Source organism: Loxodonta africana, chromosome 7, assembly GCF_030014295.1.
Source record: "Loxodonta africana isolate mLoxAfr1 chromosome 7, mLoxAfr1.hap2, whole genome shotgun sequence".
Lineage (NCBI taxonomy): Eukaryota > Metazoa > Chordata > Mammalia > Proboscidea > Elephantidae > Loxodonta > Loxodonta africana.
The window spans coordinates 80,510,896-80,529,016 of NC_087348.1; the positions used below are offsets into that span (position 1 = coordinate 80,510,896).

At 40.3% G+C, this 18,121-nt stretch overlaps 1 protein-coding gene and 1 pseudogene across 1 annotated transcript; one reads left to right on the forward strand and one right to left on the reverse strand.

The window, feature by feature from the left end:
* Window positions 1-3,449: 3,449 nt before the first annotated feature.
* On the forward strand, window positions 3,450-4,421 carry LOC100663297 (olfactory receptor 52N2-like; annotated as a pseudogene).
* Window positions 4,422-16,099: 11,678 nt separating this feature from the next.
* Window positions 16,100-17,685, reverse strand: LOC100665575 (olfactory receptor 52E4). The gene has a single exon (XM_003423398.3). The coding sequence runs from the start codon at window positions 17,668-17,670 to the stop codon at window positions 16,714-16,716; it is 957 nt and encodes a 318-aa protein (XP_003423446.2). The 5' UTR covers window positions 17,671-17,685; the 3' UTR covers window positions 16,100-16,713.
* Between the last annotated feature and the right edge of the window lie 436 nt (window positions 17,686-18,121).

Below are 18,121 nucleotides of genomic sequence, written 5' to 3' on the forward strand. Positions count from 1 at the left end.
ATTCCCAGGTATCATAAAATTGTGTTTGCCTTACTCTAGATGCACTCTTAGTGTTTAATATGTACATTAACTTATTAAAGTATTTATGTACAAACCAGAGAACAACAATAAAGAAAAAAATGGTTTGAAATTTATTCATCCAGTCAATCATTTATTCATTCCACACATTTAATTATTTATTCATTCCACACATTTTTATTGTGCCAATAGCTATTTTAAGTGCAAGAAATACAACAGTGAACAAAAGACAAAAATCACTATGCATATAAATTTTACATTCAAAAGGAACAACAGACAATACTACTTGCTGTGGAGAAAAAAAAAAAACTGGAAAGTAAGATGTGTAATGTCAATATTGGGGAGAGTGGTGCACTTGAAAATTCGGAGGCAAAGAAAAGCTTCACTTTTGTGTTGACACTGAGTAGAGAGACCTGAAATCATCAAAATACCGATCATGGTAATACCTGGAGATGAACTTATCAGACAGTGAAGTGCAAAGGCAAGTTCAAAGGCCCTAAGTTGTACACATGCTAGTTGAGTTTGAGAAACCTCCGGTAGGTATGGATGGACTAAGAGAGTCAGCATTAGAGTAGTGGGAGGCACAATCTGAGATTTAAAAGGGTCCTAATCATGTAGGGTTTTGCCAACAATAGTAAGGACTTTGGTTTTTGCACTAAGTGAGATGAAAGAACACTGGAGGTTTTGAGGAATGGCTAGACATGATCTTAATTACATTTACTTTATAAGCAAAATAAAATTACTAAAATTAATTGTGATAGTATTATACTTATTATTACATTCCAGGCTGCGCTGAAAATCTCCAAGGTTTACTCTAGTCAATGGTTAAAGTATTTTAGAGGTGAGCAAATTGAAGTTTAGAGTTACTGCATTCACAGGGCTGGTAAGTGACCAAGAATTTAACCTTGATGTGTTTCATTCCAAAGAAAAAACAAAAACCCATTTCTGTCAAGTAGATTCAACTTCTAGAGGCACCTTAATTTTTATTCCTCTGTTGAGATGAAAAGATTTTTGTCTGCTCAGAATTTCTGTATCTAGAATTACACCATTTTCCTTTCCCCTGAAGTAGGGCTATTTTAGGAGAGGGAGAGACTGACCTTCCCAAAATTCCACTTAAGTCTGTGGTCTGTGGAACCCCACAAGCATGTTCTATTTGGTTAGTTCATCATCATAAACAGCTCCTAATTGAAGGGGGGGGGGAAGAGGGAGAAATAAAGAAAGAGAGAGAGCAAAGGAGACAGAGAAAGAAAGAAAGAAAATTAGCATTTTAGAAACCATAAAAATAAGATTACCAAGACTGGATATGGCATAGATGCAATGCTATTTTCAGAGATAAAACAGATTTACCATCATAGTCATGCTTTTAAAATGAAAGTAAGTCAATTATTTAGACCAAGGTGTTCTACAAAACAATAATGAAGAAATAATGGAGAGAAGAAAGAAAATTGCATCAGCAAAACTTTTATTAAATACCAGAAATCAGGAAAAGACTAGAGCTGATGATTTTTTAAAGCAATTTTTGCAATGAAAAAGGGCAAAACACAAGGTAAAATGCATGTCAATGGTTTCCAACCTTTGGCTATCAAACAGAGCCAAAGCTGGCACTTTTCAGAATCTCTCTGTGCTTCAATTAGAACTATTTGAATTTATCTTTTTTACACATTGAGAATGTTTATATGATGTCATTTTAAAAATCTTTTATGATTAAAACTAATGGTTAAAATATAGCTCCTGTAGAAAACTCTAGGCTAAATCCTGTCAAAAAAGAAGTACCAAAATGAAAACTGCAGTACAGACTGGGTAGGTGTTATATTAAAAGATAACAGAAAGTGATATATAATAATTTGTGAAAATGCAATACAATGTCCAGTGCTTTGGGAAAATGGATAACTCAAGTTCATGGTCTAAAACCAGCAATAACTAAGATAGAAGTTAAAAAAATATAAAGAAGAATTTTCTCAAAAGATAAATAAAAGACCCTAGAGTCTTATGATTTTAATCAGGAAAGATTTCAAGTTAGATGCATGTTCCAAAACACAGAAAAAAGGTGGAAAGCTAACAGTTCTCAAAAAATAAAAAAACAAATAAATTAATAAGGATTGCACCTTTCCCAATATAATTTTTCACAGTTACTTCAGGGCTAGAAATAATACACCAAATCACTAAATTATGTTTATTATAAATTTTGCACTAATCTACATAAAAATTTGGTGAGAATCATTAGAAACTAGGAGAATTAAGAGTTTAACAAAGTTATTGGTTCAATATAAATGCTACAAAAATTTTTGATATTTACCAGCAACAAACAATTAGAGATTTAATGCAAATGCAGATGGCCACACTCTATAAATTGTAACTTATTATATAACTGTCTGGTCTTCTGTTTTTTGATAGTTCTGACTTAAAAAACCTAGACTTGACAGGTTTTAGACTTGTAGGTAGATTCGGCTGAGTCCCATAATATTTCTATAATAAGTAGGTGCTCACATACTTAATTGACTATAACCCATTGGGCACATACAAAAAACTTCTTGGAGGAAGGGAAATTATGTGGTGGGGTGGGGCGGGGAAGAGAATCAGTAGTACTTAAACAGTGTTGACAATTTGGAAATTGTTGATGGAACAAAAGCAAGTATTAGTAGCTGGCCTGGGAATAAGAGCAGGCACATATTCACAAAAGAGCCCGGGTGGCACAAGTGGTTTGTCATCAGCTATTAACCTAAAGTTTGGTGGTTCCAACTCACTCAGAGGCTCTGAGGAAGAAAGGCCTGGTGAACTGCTTCTCCCAAGATTAAAACGAAGAACGCCCCGTGAAGCAGTCCTACTCCGTAACACACGCTCACATGGGTCAGGGTGGACTCCACGGCGACGGGCTTGTTGGCTTTTTGTTGTCGTTTTTGTTTTTAGGTGTTGGCTTCTTTTTTGCTTATTTTTTTGGTCTTTTTTTAGACATACATGTAGATAGAGTTTACAGCGTAAAATCAAGCCAGGCTAGGGCTTTGTTAATATGCTTTCATTTTGTTAGATCCTTGGGCGGCACAAACGGTTTGTGCTCATCTACTAACCCAGAAGTTGGGGGTTCAGATCCCCCCATCAATGCTACCAAAGAAATGCCTGGAAATCTGCTTTCCACAGCCAAGAAAACACTATGAAGCAATTCTATTCTCTAACACATGGGGTCAGCATGAGTTGGAATTGGCTGAATGGTAATTGATTTTTTTATTCTGTTGATTCAGTAACAGGATCAGGATCACTCAGTAGAATCAAAGAATATAGTCTAGATACAAAGAGATGATTTTTTTTTTTCTCAAATCCTTTATTTATACTGTGAAAAATACTTGTTCATCTTTTTCCTCTGGCTGAAAATAGCAACAGTGCTCTCTTCCTCTACAGAAGAGTGCAGAGAGTAACATGCCCTCCAGCTGACCACCATGCATGGAGCCAACACCTCCACTCTGACACCAAGATACTTCATCCTCAAAGGAATTCCTGGGCTGGAAGATGCACACAGCTGGATATCCCTGCCATTCTGCTTCATATACATTATTGCTGTATTGGGAAACTGTGGGCTCATCTACCTCATCAGCCGTGAGGAGCCGCTGCATCAGCCCATGTATTACTTTCTAGCCCTGTTGTCCTTTACAGATGTTATTGGCTGTACTTCATTTGTCCCCAATATGTTATGCATCTTTTGGTTCAGCCTCAAGGAGATTGACTTTAATGCTTGCTTGTACAGATGTTTCTTATACATATGCTGACAGGCATGGGGTCTGGGGTGCTCATGCTCATGGCTCTGGACGGCTATGTGGCCATTTGCTGCCCTCTACACTATTCTACCATCCTCACCAACACTGTAATTATCAAGGTTGGGCTTGCTGCATTCATACAAACTGTGTTGCTCTTGATCCCATTCACTTTCCTGATCAAGTGTCTTCCCTACTGCAGGGGCAACCTAATCCAACACACTTATTGCGACCATATATGTCTGTGGCCAAATTATCCTGTGGCAATGTTAAGATTAATGCTATCTTTATGGTCTCATAGCTGCCATATTGATTGCGGGATTTGACATGTTCTGTATCTCTCTGTCTTACATCATGATCATCCGTGCTGTACTGAATCTGTCATCTGCAGATGCTAACCACAAAGCCTTCAGCACCTGTACAGCACACAAATGTGCTATTGTGATTACCTATGTTCCAGCTTTCTTTAACTTCTTCACTCACCGCTTTGGTGGAAGCACCATACCTCACCATATCCACACCTTTATTGCCAACCTCTCCCTATTGCTGCTTCTCGCCTTGAATCCAATTGTCTATGGAGTAAAGACCAAGCAGATCCGTGAAGAAGTGATCAAATCTTCCTTTAGAGAGAGAGATTTTGGGTGTGAGATAAATATATGATATAGAATTCTGCATTTAGTATAAAGATAAGGAAAAAAGTTATAAATGAAGAAAGCAAATGCAAAATTCAACAAAAATGAGCTCACTACAGAATAAAATACCTGAATTTTCTGCCATTAATGCAATAAACAACCACAGATATTTTATTCTAAAACCTCAAATTTGATAGAGAAAACATGAAATAGAGAAGAAACAAGGACACTTTTCACACATAAAATAAAATTTAGTGAGAATTTGTGGAATAAACACACAGGATGGAATAGTTAGGATAGTCAACAAGTGAAACTCTTGGTGATTAATGCCCTTTGGTCTAGGTCCTGTGGGTAAGTACAGAGGAAAGGATAAAGAATGTCAGATAAGAGGCAGGACCAAGATGGCGGACTAGGTGGATGCTACCACGGATCCCTCTTGCAACAAAGACTCGGAAAAACAAGTGAATCGATCACATACATAACAATCTACGAACCCTGAACAACAAACACAGATTTAGAGATGGAGAACGAACAAATATGGGGAGACAGCGATTGTTTTCAGAGCCTGGAGCCAGCGCACCACTCAGGTGACCTTCGGCGCCCGATTTGGGGCAGAGCCTAGGGGGGCAGACGGCACAAACAAGGGGCCCAGCCCTGACCCCCGAACTCATTCAAGGAGGGGGTCCAGCCAGTTCACGCTGCTGGCGTGGCGGCGCAGCCGGTAGGAGAAGTCCCCGGAAGGCAGTGACAGGTCTTGGAGCGGGGAGAGCAGCGTCCCAGCCGGGGAGCCGTCCCGCCGGAATTTTGACTGAGCGCAGGCAAGGCATAGAAGCGGGAGCTGCTTCACCCCCCTGAACTAGCCCCGGGGGGGGCCAAGCAGGTTCGCAGGGGCGGCATGGCGACGCGGCCGGTGGGGGAGGTCCCCCGGGGGCAGCGACTGGTCTTGGAGCGGGGAGAGCGGTGTCCCAGCCGGGATGCGCGGTCAGGGCGCAGGCGTGGGGAGATGCTCCACTCACCTGAGCTGACCCCGGGGGGGCCAAGCCGGTTTTCGGGGGCTGCGCGGCGATGCGACTGGCGGGAAGGACAGTCCCCAGGAGGCAGCGACTGATTTTGGAGTCGGGAGTGCACCGTCCCAGTAGGGCAACCTTGACATTAGGCGTGGGGCTGGCAGCGGAGGATCTGACCATGACTCCAGCGGACCAGACCCCCGGGGGGCAATCTCCACACAGCCAGCACACATAGGCGACGCACCCCGCGGAAATCTCAGATATAATAGTCATTCCAAGCAAGACAAGCAACTCTGGCTATATTCTGAGGTGCTACTCTCCTATCTCTCTGATCCCCTCCCCACCCTCCCCAGGCGGCTTCATTAACATCCAAATAGCCTGAGCCAGAGGGAGAACTCTGATAGAGATCTGACAGCATTTTTCCTTTAGAGATTTTCTGGAAAAACTAGTTGCCCAGCGATGGCTCGGAGACAGCAGACCATATCAAACCACAAAAAGAAGCAGACCATGACAGCTTCTCCAACCCCCCCCAAAAAAGAATCAAATCTTTCCCAAATGAAGATACACTCCTGGAATTATCAGATACAGAATATAAAAAACTAATTTACAGAATGCTTCAAGACATCACAAATGAAATAAGGCAAACTGCAGAAAAAGCCAAGGAACACACTGATAAAACGGTTGAAGAACCCAAAAAGATTATTCAAGAACATAGTGGAAAAATTAATAAGTTGCAAGAATCCATAGAGAGACAGCATGCAGAAATCCAAAAGATTAACAATAAAATTACAGAATTAGACAATGCAATAGGAAGTCAGAGGAGCAGAGTCGAGCAATTAGAATGCAGACTGGGACATCTGGAGGACCAGGGAATCAACACCAACATAGCTGAAAAAAAATCAGATAAAAGAATTAAAAGAAATGAAGAAACCCTAAGAATTATGTGGGACTCTATCAAGAAGGATAACCTGCGGGTGATTGGAGTCCCAGAACAGGGAGGGGGGACAGAAAACACAGAGAAAATAGTTGAAGAACTCCTGACAGAAAACTTCCCTGACATCATGAAAGACGAAAGGATATCTATCCAAGATGCTCATCGAACCCCATTTAAGATTGATCCAAAAAGAAAAACACCAAGACATATTATCATCAAACTCACCAAAACCAAAGATAAAGAGAAAATTTTAAAAGCAGCCGGGAGAAAAGAAAGGTTTCCTTCAAGGGAGAATCAATAAGAAAAAGTTCAGACTACTCAGCAAAACCATGCAGGCAAGAAGGGAATGGGACGATATATACAGAACACTGAAGGAGAAAAACTGCCAGCCAAGGATCATATATCCAGCAAAACTCTCTCTGAAATATGAAGGCGAAATTAAGATATTTACAGATAAACACAAGTTTAGAGAATTTGCAAAAACCAAACCAAAGCTACAAGAAATACTAAAGGATATTGTTTGGTCAGAAAACCAATAATACCAGATACCAGCACAATACAAGGTCACAAAACAGAACGTCCTGATATCAAGTCAAATAGGGAAATCACAAAAACAAACAAATTAAGATTAATTAAAAAAAATAATAATACACATAACAGGGAATCATGGAAGTCAATAGGTAAAAGATCACAATAATCAAAAAGAGGGACTAAATACAGGAGGCATTGAACTGCCATATGGAGAGTGATACAAGGCGATATAGAACGATACAAGTTAGGTTTTTACTTAGAAAAATAGGGGTAAATAATAAGGTAACCACAAAAAGGTATAACAACTCCATAACTCAAGATAAAAGCCAAGAAAAACGTAACGACTCAACTAACATAAAGTCAAACACTATGAAAATGAGGATCTCACAATTTACTAAGAAAAACGTCTCAGCACAAAAAAGTATGTGGAAGAATGAAATTGTCAACAACACACATGAAAAGGCATCAAAATGACAGCACTAAAAACTTTTTTATCTATAATTATGCTGAATGTAAATAGACTAAACGCACCAATAAAGAGACAGAGAGTCTCGGACTGGATAAAGAAACACGATCCATCTATATGCTGCCTACAAGAGACACACCGTAGACTTAGAGACACAAACAAACTAAAACTCAAAGGATGGAAAAAAATATATCAAGCAAACAATAAGCAAAAAAGAAGAGGAGTAGCAATATTAATTTCTGACAAAATAGACTTTAGACTTAAATCCACCACAAAGGATAAAGAAGGACACTATATAATGATAAAAGGGACAATTGATCAGGAAGACATAACCATATTAAATATTTATGCACCCAATGACAGGGCTGCAAGATACATAAATCAAATTTTAACAGAACCGAAAAGTGAGATAGACACCTCCACAATTATAGTAGGAGACTTCAACACACCACTTTTGGAGAAGGACAGGACATCCAGTAAGAAGCTCAATAGAGACACGGAAGACCTAATTACAACAATCAACCAACTTGACCTCATTGACTTATACAGAACTCTCCACCTAACTGCTGCAAAGGATACTTTTTTTTCTAGCCCACATGGAACATTCTCTAGAAGAGACCCCATATTAGGTCATAAAACAAACCTTTGCAGAGTCCAAAACATCGAAATATTACAAAGCATCTTCTCAGACCACAAGGCAATAAAACTAGAAATCAATAACAGAAAAACTAGGGAAAAGAAATCAAATACTTGGAAACTGAACAATACCCTCCTGAAAAAAGACTGGGTTATAGAAGACATCAAGGAGGGAATAAGGAAATTCATAGAATGCAAGGAGAATGAAAATACTTCCTATCAAAACCTCTGGGACACAGCAAAAGCAGTGCTCAGAGGCCAATTTATATCGATAAATGCACACATACAAAAAGAAGAAAGAGCCAAATTCAGAGAACTGTCCCTACAACTTGAACAAATAGAAAGTGAGCAACAAAAGAGTCCATCGGGCACCAGAAGAAAACAAAAAATACAAATTAGAGCTGAACTAAATGAATTAGAGAACAGAAAAACAATTGAAAGAATTAACAAAGCCAAAAGCTGGTTCTTTGAAAAAATTAACAAAATTGATAAACCATTGGCTAGACTGACTAAAGAAATACAGTAAAGGAAACAAATAACCTGAATAAGAAACGAGAAGGACCACATCACAACAGAACCAAATGAAATTAAAAGAATCATTTCAGATTACTACGAAAAATTGTACTCTAACAAATTTGGAAACCAAAAGAAATGGATGAATTCTTGGAAAAACACTACCTACCTAAACTAACACATTCAGAAGTAGAACAACTAAATAGACCCATAACAAAAAAAGAGATTGAAACGGTAATCAAAAAACTTCTGACAAAAAAAAGCCCTGGCCCGCACGGCTTCACTGCAGAGTTCTACCAAACTTTCAGGGAAGAGTTAACACCACTACTACTGAAGATATTTCAAAGCGTGGAACATAATGGAATACTACCCAACTCATTCTATGAAGCCACCATCTCCCTGATACCAAAACCAGGTAAAGACATTACAAAAAAAGAAAATTATAGACCTATATCCCTCATGAACATTGATGCAAAAATCCTCAACAAAATTCTAGCCAATAGAATCCAACAACACATCAAAAAAATAATTCACCATGATCAAGTGGGATTTTTACCAGGTATGCAAGGCTGGTTTAATATCAGAAAAACCATTAATGTAATCCATCACATAAATAAAACAAAAGATAAAAACCACATGATCTTATCAATTGATGCAGAAAAGGCATTTGACAAAGCTCAACACCCATTTATGATAAAAACTCTTACCAAAATAGGAATTGAAGGAAAATTCCTCAACATAATAAAGGGCATCTATGCAAAGCCAACAGCCAATATCACTCTAAATGGAGAGAACCTGAAAGCATTTCCCTTGAGAACGGGAACCAGACAAAGATGCCCTTTATCACCACTCTTATTCAACATCATACTTGAAGCCCTAGCCAGGGCAATTAGGCTAGACAAAGAAATAAAGGGCATCTGGATTGGCAAGGAGGAAGTAAAGTTATCACTATTTGCAGATGACGTGATCTTATACACAGAAAACCCTGAGGAATCCTCCAGAAAACTACTGAAACTAATAGAAGACTTTGGCAGAGTCTCAGGTTATAAAATAAACATACAAAAATCACTTGGATTCCTCTACATCAACATAAAGAACACCGAAGAGGAAATAACCAAATCAATACCATTCACAGTAGCCCCCAAGGAGATAAAATACTTAGGAATAAATCTTACCAGGGATGTAAAAGACCTATACAAAGAAAACTACAAAGCTCTACTACAAGAAATTCAAAAGGACATACTTAAGTGGAAAAACATACCTTGCTCATGGATAGGAAGACTTAACATAGTAAAAATGTCTATTCTACCAAAAGCCATCTATACATATAACGCACTTCCGATCCAAATTCCAATGTCATATTTTAAGGGGATAGAGAAACAAATCACCAATTTCATATGGAAGGGAAAGAAGCCTCGGATAAGCAAAGCATTACTGAAAAAGAAGAAGAAAGTGGGAGGCCTCACTCCACCTGGTTTCAGAAGCTATTATACAGCCACAGTAGTCAAAACAGCCTGGTACTGGTACAACAACAGGCACATAGACCAATGGAACAGAATTGAGAACCCAGATATAAATCCATCCACGTATGAGCAGCTGATATTTGACAAAGGACCAGTGTCAGTTAATTGGGGAAAATATAGTCTTTTTAACCAATAGTGCTGGCATAACTGGATATCCATTTGCAAAAGAATGAAACAGGACCCATACCTCACACCATGCACAAAAACTAACTCCAAGTGGATCAAAGACCTAAACATAAAGACTAAAATGATAAAGATCATGGAAGAAAAAATAGGGACAACCCTAGGAGCCCTAATACAAGGCATAAACAGAATACAAAACATTACCAAAAATGATGAAGAGAAACCGGATAACTGGGAGCTCCTAAAAATCAAACACCTATGCTCATCTAAAGACTTCACCAAAAGAGTAAAAAGACCACCTACAGACTGGGAAAGCATTTTCAGCTATGACATCTCAGACCAGCACCTGATCTCTAAAATCTACATGATTCTGTCAAAACTCAACCACAAAAAGACAAACAACCCAATCAAGAAGTGGGCAAAGGATATGAACACACATTTCACTAAAGAAGATATTCGGGCAGCCGACAGATACATGAGAAAATGCTCTCGATCATTAGCCATTAGAGAAATGCAAATTAAAACTAGGATTAGATTCCATCTCACACTAAGAAGGCTGGCATTAGTCCAAAAAACACAAAATAATAAATGTTGGAGAGGCTGCGGAGAGATTGGAACTTTTATACACTGCTGGTGGGAATGTAAAATGGTACAACCACTTTGGAAATCTATCTGGCGTTATCTTAAACAGTTAGAAATAGAACCACCATACAACCCAGAAATCCCACTCCTGGGAATATACCCTAGAGATACAAGAGCCTTTACACAAACAGATATATGCACACCCATGTTTATTGCAGCTCTGTTTACAATAGCAAAAAGCTGGAAGCAACCAAGGTGTCCTTCAACGGATGAATGGGTAAATAAATTGTGGTATATTCACACAATGGAATACTACGTATCGATAAAGAACAGTGACGAATCTGTGAAACATTTCATAACATGGAGGAACCTGGAAGGCATTATGCTGAGCGAAATTAGTCAGAGGCAAAAGGACAAATATTGTATAAGACCACTATTATAAGATCTTGAGAAATAGTAAAAACTGAGAAGAACACATACTTTTGTGGTTACGAAGGGGGGAGGGAGGGAGGGAGAGGGTTTTTTATTGATTAATCAGTAGATAAGAACTGCTTTAGGTGAAGGGAAAGACAACACTCAATACATGGAAGGTCAGCTCAAGTGGACTGGACCAAAAGCAAAGAAGTTTCCGGGATAAAAAGAATGCTTCAAAGGTCAGTGGAGCAGGGGCGGGGGTCTGGGGAACATGGTTTGAGGGGACTTCTAAGTCAATTGGCAAAATAATTCTATTATGAAAACATTCTGCATCCCACTTTGAAATGTGGCATCTGGGGTCTTAAATGCTAACAAGCGGCCATCTAAGATGCATCAATTGGTCCCAACCCACCTGGAGCAAAGGAAAATGAAGAACACCAAGGTCACACGACAACTAAGAGCCCAAGAGACAGAAAGGGCCACATGAACCAGAGACCTACATCATCCTGAGACCAGAAGAACTAGTTGGTGCCCGGCCACAATCGATGACTGCCCTGACAGGGAGCACAACAGAGAACCCCTGAGGGAGCAGGAGATCAGTGGGATGCAGACCCCAAATTCTCATAAAAAGACCATACTTAATGGTCTGACTGAGACTAGAGGAATCCCGGTGGCCATCCTCCCCAGACCTTCTGTCGGCACAGGACAGGAACCATCCCCGAAGACAACTCATCAGACATGAAGGGGACTGGTCAGCGGGTGGGAGAGAGATGCTGATGAAGAGTGAGCTAATTATATCAGGTAAACACTTGAGATTGTGTTGGCAACTCTTGTCTGGAGGGGGGATGGGAGGATAGAGAGAGAGGGAAGCTGGCAAAATTGTCACGAAAGGAGAGACTGAAAGGGCTGACTCAATAGGGGAAGAGCAAGTGGGAGTACGGAGAAAGATGTATGTAAACTTATATGTGACAGACTGATTGGATTTGTAAACGTTCACTTGAAGCTTAATAAAAGTTTATAAAAAAAAAAAAAAAGGAGCAGAGATGACACACATCTCCAGTTGTTCAGGAGAATGGTAAGGATGGAAGGTAGAGAGAGATGAGAAATTGAGAAAAGAAAAGAAAAAGAAAAAAAACCCCAAGGGATCCCACTGGCTTGGCAGCATGAACTGGGCAAGTGGCTCAGAAGTCACTAGGCACTGCACAGCCTGTCTAGAAGGGGCAGAGATGGCACACAGTGCCAGGTATTCAGGAGACAGGAAAAGAAAGAAAGTAGAAAGAGAGATGAGAAACCGAGAAACAAAAAAAATAAAAAGAAAAAAAATGCCCCCAAGGACCCCTCTGGGATGGCGGAGTGAACCTTCAAAGTGGCTCCCAAGCCATGAGGCACACCCTGCCTGTCTAGAAGAGGCAGAGATGACACACAGTGTCAGGTGTTCAGGAGATAGGAAAAGAAGGAAAGTAGAAAGAGAAAAGAAACTGAGAAATGAAGAAGAACAAAAAGGAAAAAAGAAAGAGAAAAAGAAAATGTTTCCAGGAATCCCACTGGCAGCATGGACTGGGAGGCAGTTCCCCAGATAAGCAGTGCTGCACAGCCTGTCAAGAAGAAGTGGAGATGGCACATCCAGCCAGGTATTAGAGAAAGGAAGGGAAAAATGTGAGAGAGAGAAGAAACCAAAAAAAGCAACAGCCAAAAAAGAAAAAAATAAATAAAAACCAAACCCAGTGCTGTCGAGTCGATTCTTATTCATAGTGACCCTATAGGACAGAGTGGAACTGCCCCATAGAGTTTCCAAGGAGTGACTGACAGATTCGAACTGTTGATCCTTTGGTTAGCAGCCATAGCACTTAATCACTACACCACCAGGGTTTCCAAAGCAACAACAGCATAAAAAAAACGGCACTGAAAGAATGGGCCAGTGTGGGCAGAGTGAATCCAAGAGGCACAGAGCTGGTGCCTCCCCAGCTGAGTGACCATTGCCTGCTGGGATGCAGTGGAGGTTGAGCAGCGGGAAGAAGGGTATGGGTGGGAAAGCCTGTATCCCTGGGTACAGGGTGCCCTGACTCTTGCTGAGAGCTCTGTGGACTGCCTTCCATACTCCCTGTCTGCTAATCTTGGTGGCTGAGGAGTTCAAGATGGTGAATCTGAGCCATGTTAACTCATAGGTGACCCCCACTGCTTATCTCTCACTGCTGTCTGCTCTCTGTCAGTTTCTTACTCCATTTGGTGTTTGGTCGAGTTTTTTTATTTCTTTATTTGACACTTAGGGTTCCAGGATTGACACTTGTCTCTGTTTTACTTAGTTTCTGAGGTGTTTGTTTGGAAGGAAAGTGTGATGCTTCTGTCTGTAGTGCCATTTGGCTCTACCCCCTGATAATTTTTTTCCTGTTCACGTAAATTTACTGCCTGAAACTTTATAGCAAAAATACACCTTCCAACCATCTGAAATCTTTAGGTCTTTAATCACTGCATTTCTAGAATGTAAGCTCTTTCAATTCTGGCTGACTGTTTACTTTCACCCAGTGCCATCAGTATGAAGTATAGGCAATGGGTCTGTGGGCAGGGTGAAAGGACTGTTCCCATTCATACAGGAATGCCCCTGCCGCAGCTAGTATTACTTAAGATCAGGAAAGCGTGATGCTACCACATCAATTCAAAGATTGAAAGTATTTGATGGCATTTCAGAGTGATAGCCTTGAAAATCCTTGGAGTAGCCACTTCTGAAGGGCTGCCTAAGAGTTGGCGTGAGCCTATGGATGATCCCTGGTAACCAGAGCCAAGTGGTGGTGAGGAGATAGGGTAAACAATCTCTGCTGTTGTAACTGCTATTGTTGGATGCTGTAGATAGGAGACAGCACCAGAGTCAGAATGCAGGTAGGTGAGAGCCAATATACAGCTCTATGCTCATGGCTAAAGGCTAGAGATGAGTAGTGGATCATGGGTTGCCCAGAGGCCTGAACTCATCTTATGCCTGACATGAGTGGGATGAAGAAAACCAAACCCACTGCTGTGGACCTGATTCCAACTCATAGCAACCCCATAGGGTTTCTGAGGCTATAAATCTCCACAGAAGCAGACAGCCACATCTTTCTACCATGAAGCCAGTGATGGTTTCAAAGTGCTGACGTTTTGGTTAGCAGTTGTTCACTTTTACTACTGCGTCACCAGGGCTCCTTGACACGAGTGAGACTCACCCTAAATCAACATGTCAGCACAATTCTGGCAGTCCCATTTTATATAGATTTCATGAAAGAACTATGGTGTCCAGAGGGAGTTTTCTGCTCTCCAGGCCGCCCCCTTGAAATCAGGTCCCAGACACAAAGCCCTTGGAAAAACCTATAGATGTGGGTTGCAGAGCATCTTAAGACAAATGATCAACCCCATGAGCTAGTAGACATTGGGGAAAGAGAGTTATAGAGTTCTCAGAAGAGGAGAAATGGGGACTGACCTATGCATGTTTATTCTGGGCTTCGGGTACCCCACCCAGATGGCATTGATGACACCAGCTACTGTGAAGCACCAGAAGGGGACTTAACTGTTTTTGAGTAATCTACTCCAAAGCACAGAGGATCCCTAAGATGGGTGTCCAGGTCAGGGGCTCTGCTCACCCAGGACTAAGCAGGATACTGCAATTTGTGAACTTCTTCATGGCCACCATTATTGTGCACTCTAATCCACATTGTGCACATTGTTATGTTTATATTGAATCTTTTCCTACTCCCAGTTACAGATTTAACCAGAAGATTGCTTTATACATGCCACAGACCCCTTCTTATCATTGCCAGTAGAAAAAACATAGCCTTTATTTAGCATGTTATGTGTGGTACATGTGTTGCAGACCAGGGAATTGGTCATTTCTTGCCACTCAGCACTTACAAATGCAGTAATGAAGGCTATACCAATTTCTGCCACTCTTTGGTACTACCCTACTTGCACTTGCACTCAGAACTTTTGTAACTTCCATTTTCTCATTACTAACCCCGGGCCCAGGCTACTTGCTTTATCTCCTGCTTTTCTAGATATCCCCACCTGGGCCCAATGGTGGAGCCTCACATACATACATAAAATATTTTCTGCTCCAAATAGTTATGAGTGTGTGGTCAAAAGAATTTATCTGCATGATTGTCCACCTCTTGTTACTTGAAAATGATATTAAGGATGGGTGCAGTTTATATATTTTGTGAAAATAAGTTCCTGTCTTTCTTTGCAACTCAGTTTTCTCATTTGTAGAATGAAGAGGATAGATCAGTTGAGCCTCAACATTTTTTCCATCTTTAATATTCTGTGTTCTGATAAAATTTAGGGGCAGGAGGTAGAGAGAAGAAAAAACAAAAACACAAACAAATTTTAACCCATGCTCACAGACATAACAAAATCTCACAAGGTGCTTTTCAGTGCTGGAATTGTGCTTTAGCCAGTATCGAAGTTCAGATGAAGGCCTGACCAGGTTCACAGAAATTGCACAGATAATGTTGCTATCCTTGTCTACTTGGCTGCATATGCCCCCATTTCTTAGTACCCTACCGTGGTGTGCTGCTAATTGCTTGTTATCATCATGCAGGTCTAAAGAGTGGAGCTAAATCACGGAACAATATGGAGGCTTCTCATTTCTCAGCAAGAGTGCTCTGCTCAGTTACAAATCTCAGCTGAATACCTCTTTCAATTTACTTAAGGACACCTTATTATCCAGGTATATCTGCAGTTTGGAAATGGAACTAAATATTGAGTATCTACAGGATTAATAAATATACTTAGATTATTCTGATTTTGGTATCACACTGATACTTACGCTTGAACCTAAGAAACTATGATTTCATTTTATGATTTTTCTAAAGTCCTGTGTAAATGGTATAGAAGAGAAGGAAAATTGTAAGACAAAAGTCAGTTAGACTTAGACCTGGGCACACATACAATTACTTACATCTAAAACAACTTTGCTTCGAGTGAGGAAACAATATCATGTCTCCTTAATGCCCATACCTTAGTCTCTCATATTCCTCAATTCACAAAAACTAGTTTATTGGAAAAAGAGTGAATAAAGGAAAGGGACAGAGATTGAAGGGAAAGAAAAAAGAGGAAAGAGAGCAAGAATGGCAATGAGAACACGACTAGAGAATATAAAAATATAAATGCGTCAATTATTCTAAAGAAGGGGGAAGAAATTTGAGGAATACTATAAATAATGTAAAGGTGTGGATCAGGAGATGTTCTAATTCAGACATTGTCACAAACTGATGGATAAGCTTATTTTATGCATAAAAATTAGTTTATTAGTTGAGAGTTCCTTCAAGTTTTAATCTTACGTATAAGAGAAGACATATGAAGAAATGAAGACATTGCACTCTTCTCCATCTGTTGTTCTACTTCAAAACCACTGCTCTCACGACATCGGTTTTCTCCATTACTCTCTGTCCTTTGCCCAGTTACACACAGAAGGAGTAAAATAGCTTTCCTTTGTCTGCCAACCCTAAACTACTGCCAATCAAAATGAAAAGTTTGGCCAGCACTACCCTGTGTTAGAGAAGATGTAAAAGACAGCTCAGATTATTTATTTTGGGTAGGGTATGCATATATGTTTTCACTCTTTAGAACTATTTTTTCTGTGCAAATGTCTTTACAACCTGTCCCCGGATCTGCCTGGTCCTGACTCCATAGATGACTGGGTTAAGAGCAGGTGGGACAACAACATATAGATTAGCCAAAAGAATGTGGATATAGCAGGGAATGTTCTGACCAAAACGATGGGTCATAAAAGAAAAAAATGCTGGTGTGTAGAAGCACAGCATGACACAAACATGGGAACCACAGGTATTGAGAGCCTTTAGTCGGGCATCCTGAGAGGGAAGGCGAAAAACGGCTCGGAGGATGAGCACATAGGAAGAGGCAATCAGGATCACATCCACAATAATATTAGAAATCACCATGAGCCCATAGATGATGTTGACCTTGATGGGAGCACAGGCCAATCGGGCAAGACCCATGTGCTCACAGTAAGTGTGAGGGATGATGTGATGCCCACAGAAGGGCAGCCTCAGGATGAGAAACACAAATGGGGTCACAAGAACTAAATTCCTTCCAACAACAACGGAGCCTAGAATGGTGATGGCTTTATTGGTGAGGATCATGGTGTACTGGAGAGGTTTGCAGATGGCAACAAAGCGGTCATAGGCCATGGCCACCAGTAGAACAGTCTCCATGCCTGTAAACATGTGGATAAAGAACATCTGAGTAAGGCATCCCCCAAAGCTGATCTCCTGGAGATTGAACCAGAGGATCCCCAGCATTTTGGGTATCGTGGATGTGGACAGACCCAGATCAATCATAGACAACATGGCCAGAAAGTAGAACATGGGCTGGTGGAGACTGTGTTCTGTCTTGATCACAAAGAGGATGGTGATGTTCCCCACAAGGGTGACCAGGTACACAATACAGACTGGCAAAGAAATCCAGATATGCACAGCTTCCAGGCCTGGTATTCCCAGTAGGAGAAAGGAGGGAGGATGGAACTGGGTGTCATTGATTGAAGGCATTCTCCTAGCAAATGTCATTGAAATCCTGTTATGAACGAAGGATCTCACTTACTTTAATATTTTCTGTTGTCAAGGTCCTGGAGGGATGGGAAGACCTCTAATCAGTGTGCTGGAGGTAATGGTAGAAATAGTTAACTTACTAACATTGGAGATTTCTTCTTTTTTAGATAACTGAGCAAAGCCTTCAACACCCATTATTGTTTTAAAGATCCATCATAGGAAATATTGTCCCCAGGCTTTATTTATTTTAATATTTGATATCTTTGAAAGAACTGGCAATATTCAAGAGGAATATAAAAGTGGATGTTTACTTTTTTTTTCGGCACTCTCTTATTCCTTTTGCAAATAACCCCTTTGTACTTTTGGAAAATTTTCTTACCCAGTGGTTCTCAAAGTGCGGTCTTGGTAACTCTTTCAAGGAGTCTGTAAGGTCAAAGCTGTTTTCACAATAAGACATTATATTTCATAA

Coding starts and splice junctions, on each gene's coding strand:
- LOC100665575 (XM_003423398.3), bottom strand. CDS start 17,670: ATGACATTTGCTAGGAGAATGCCTTCAATCAATGACACCCAGTTCCAT.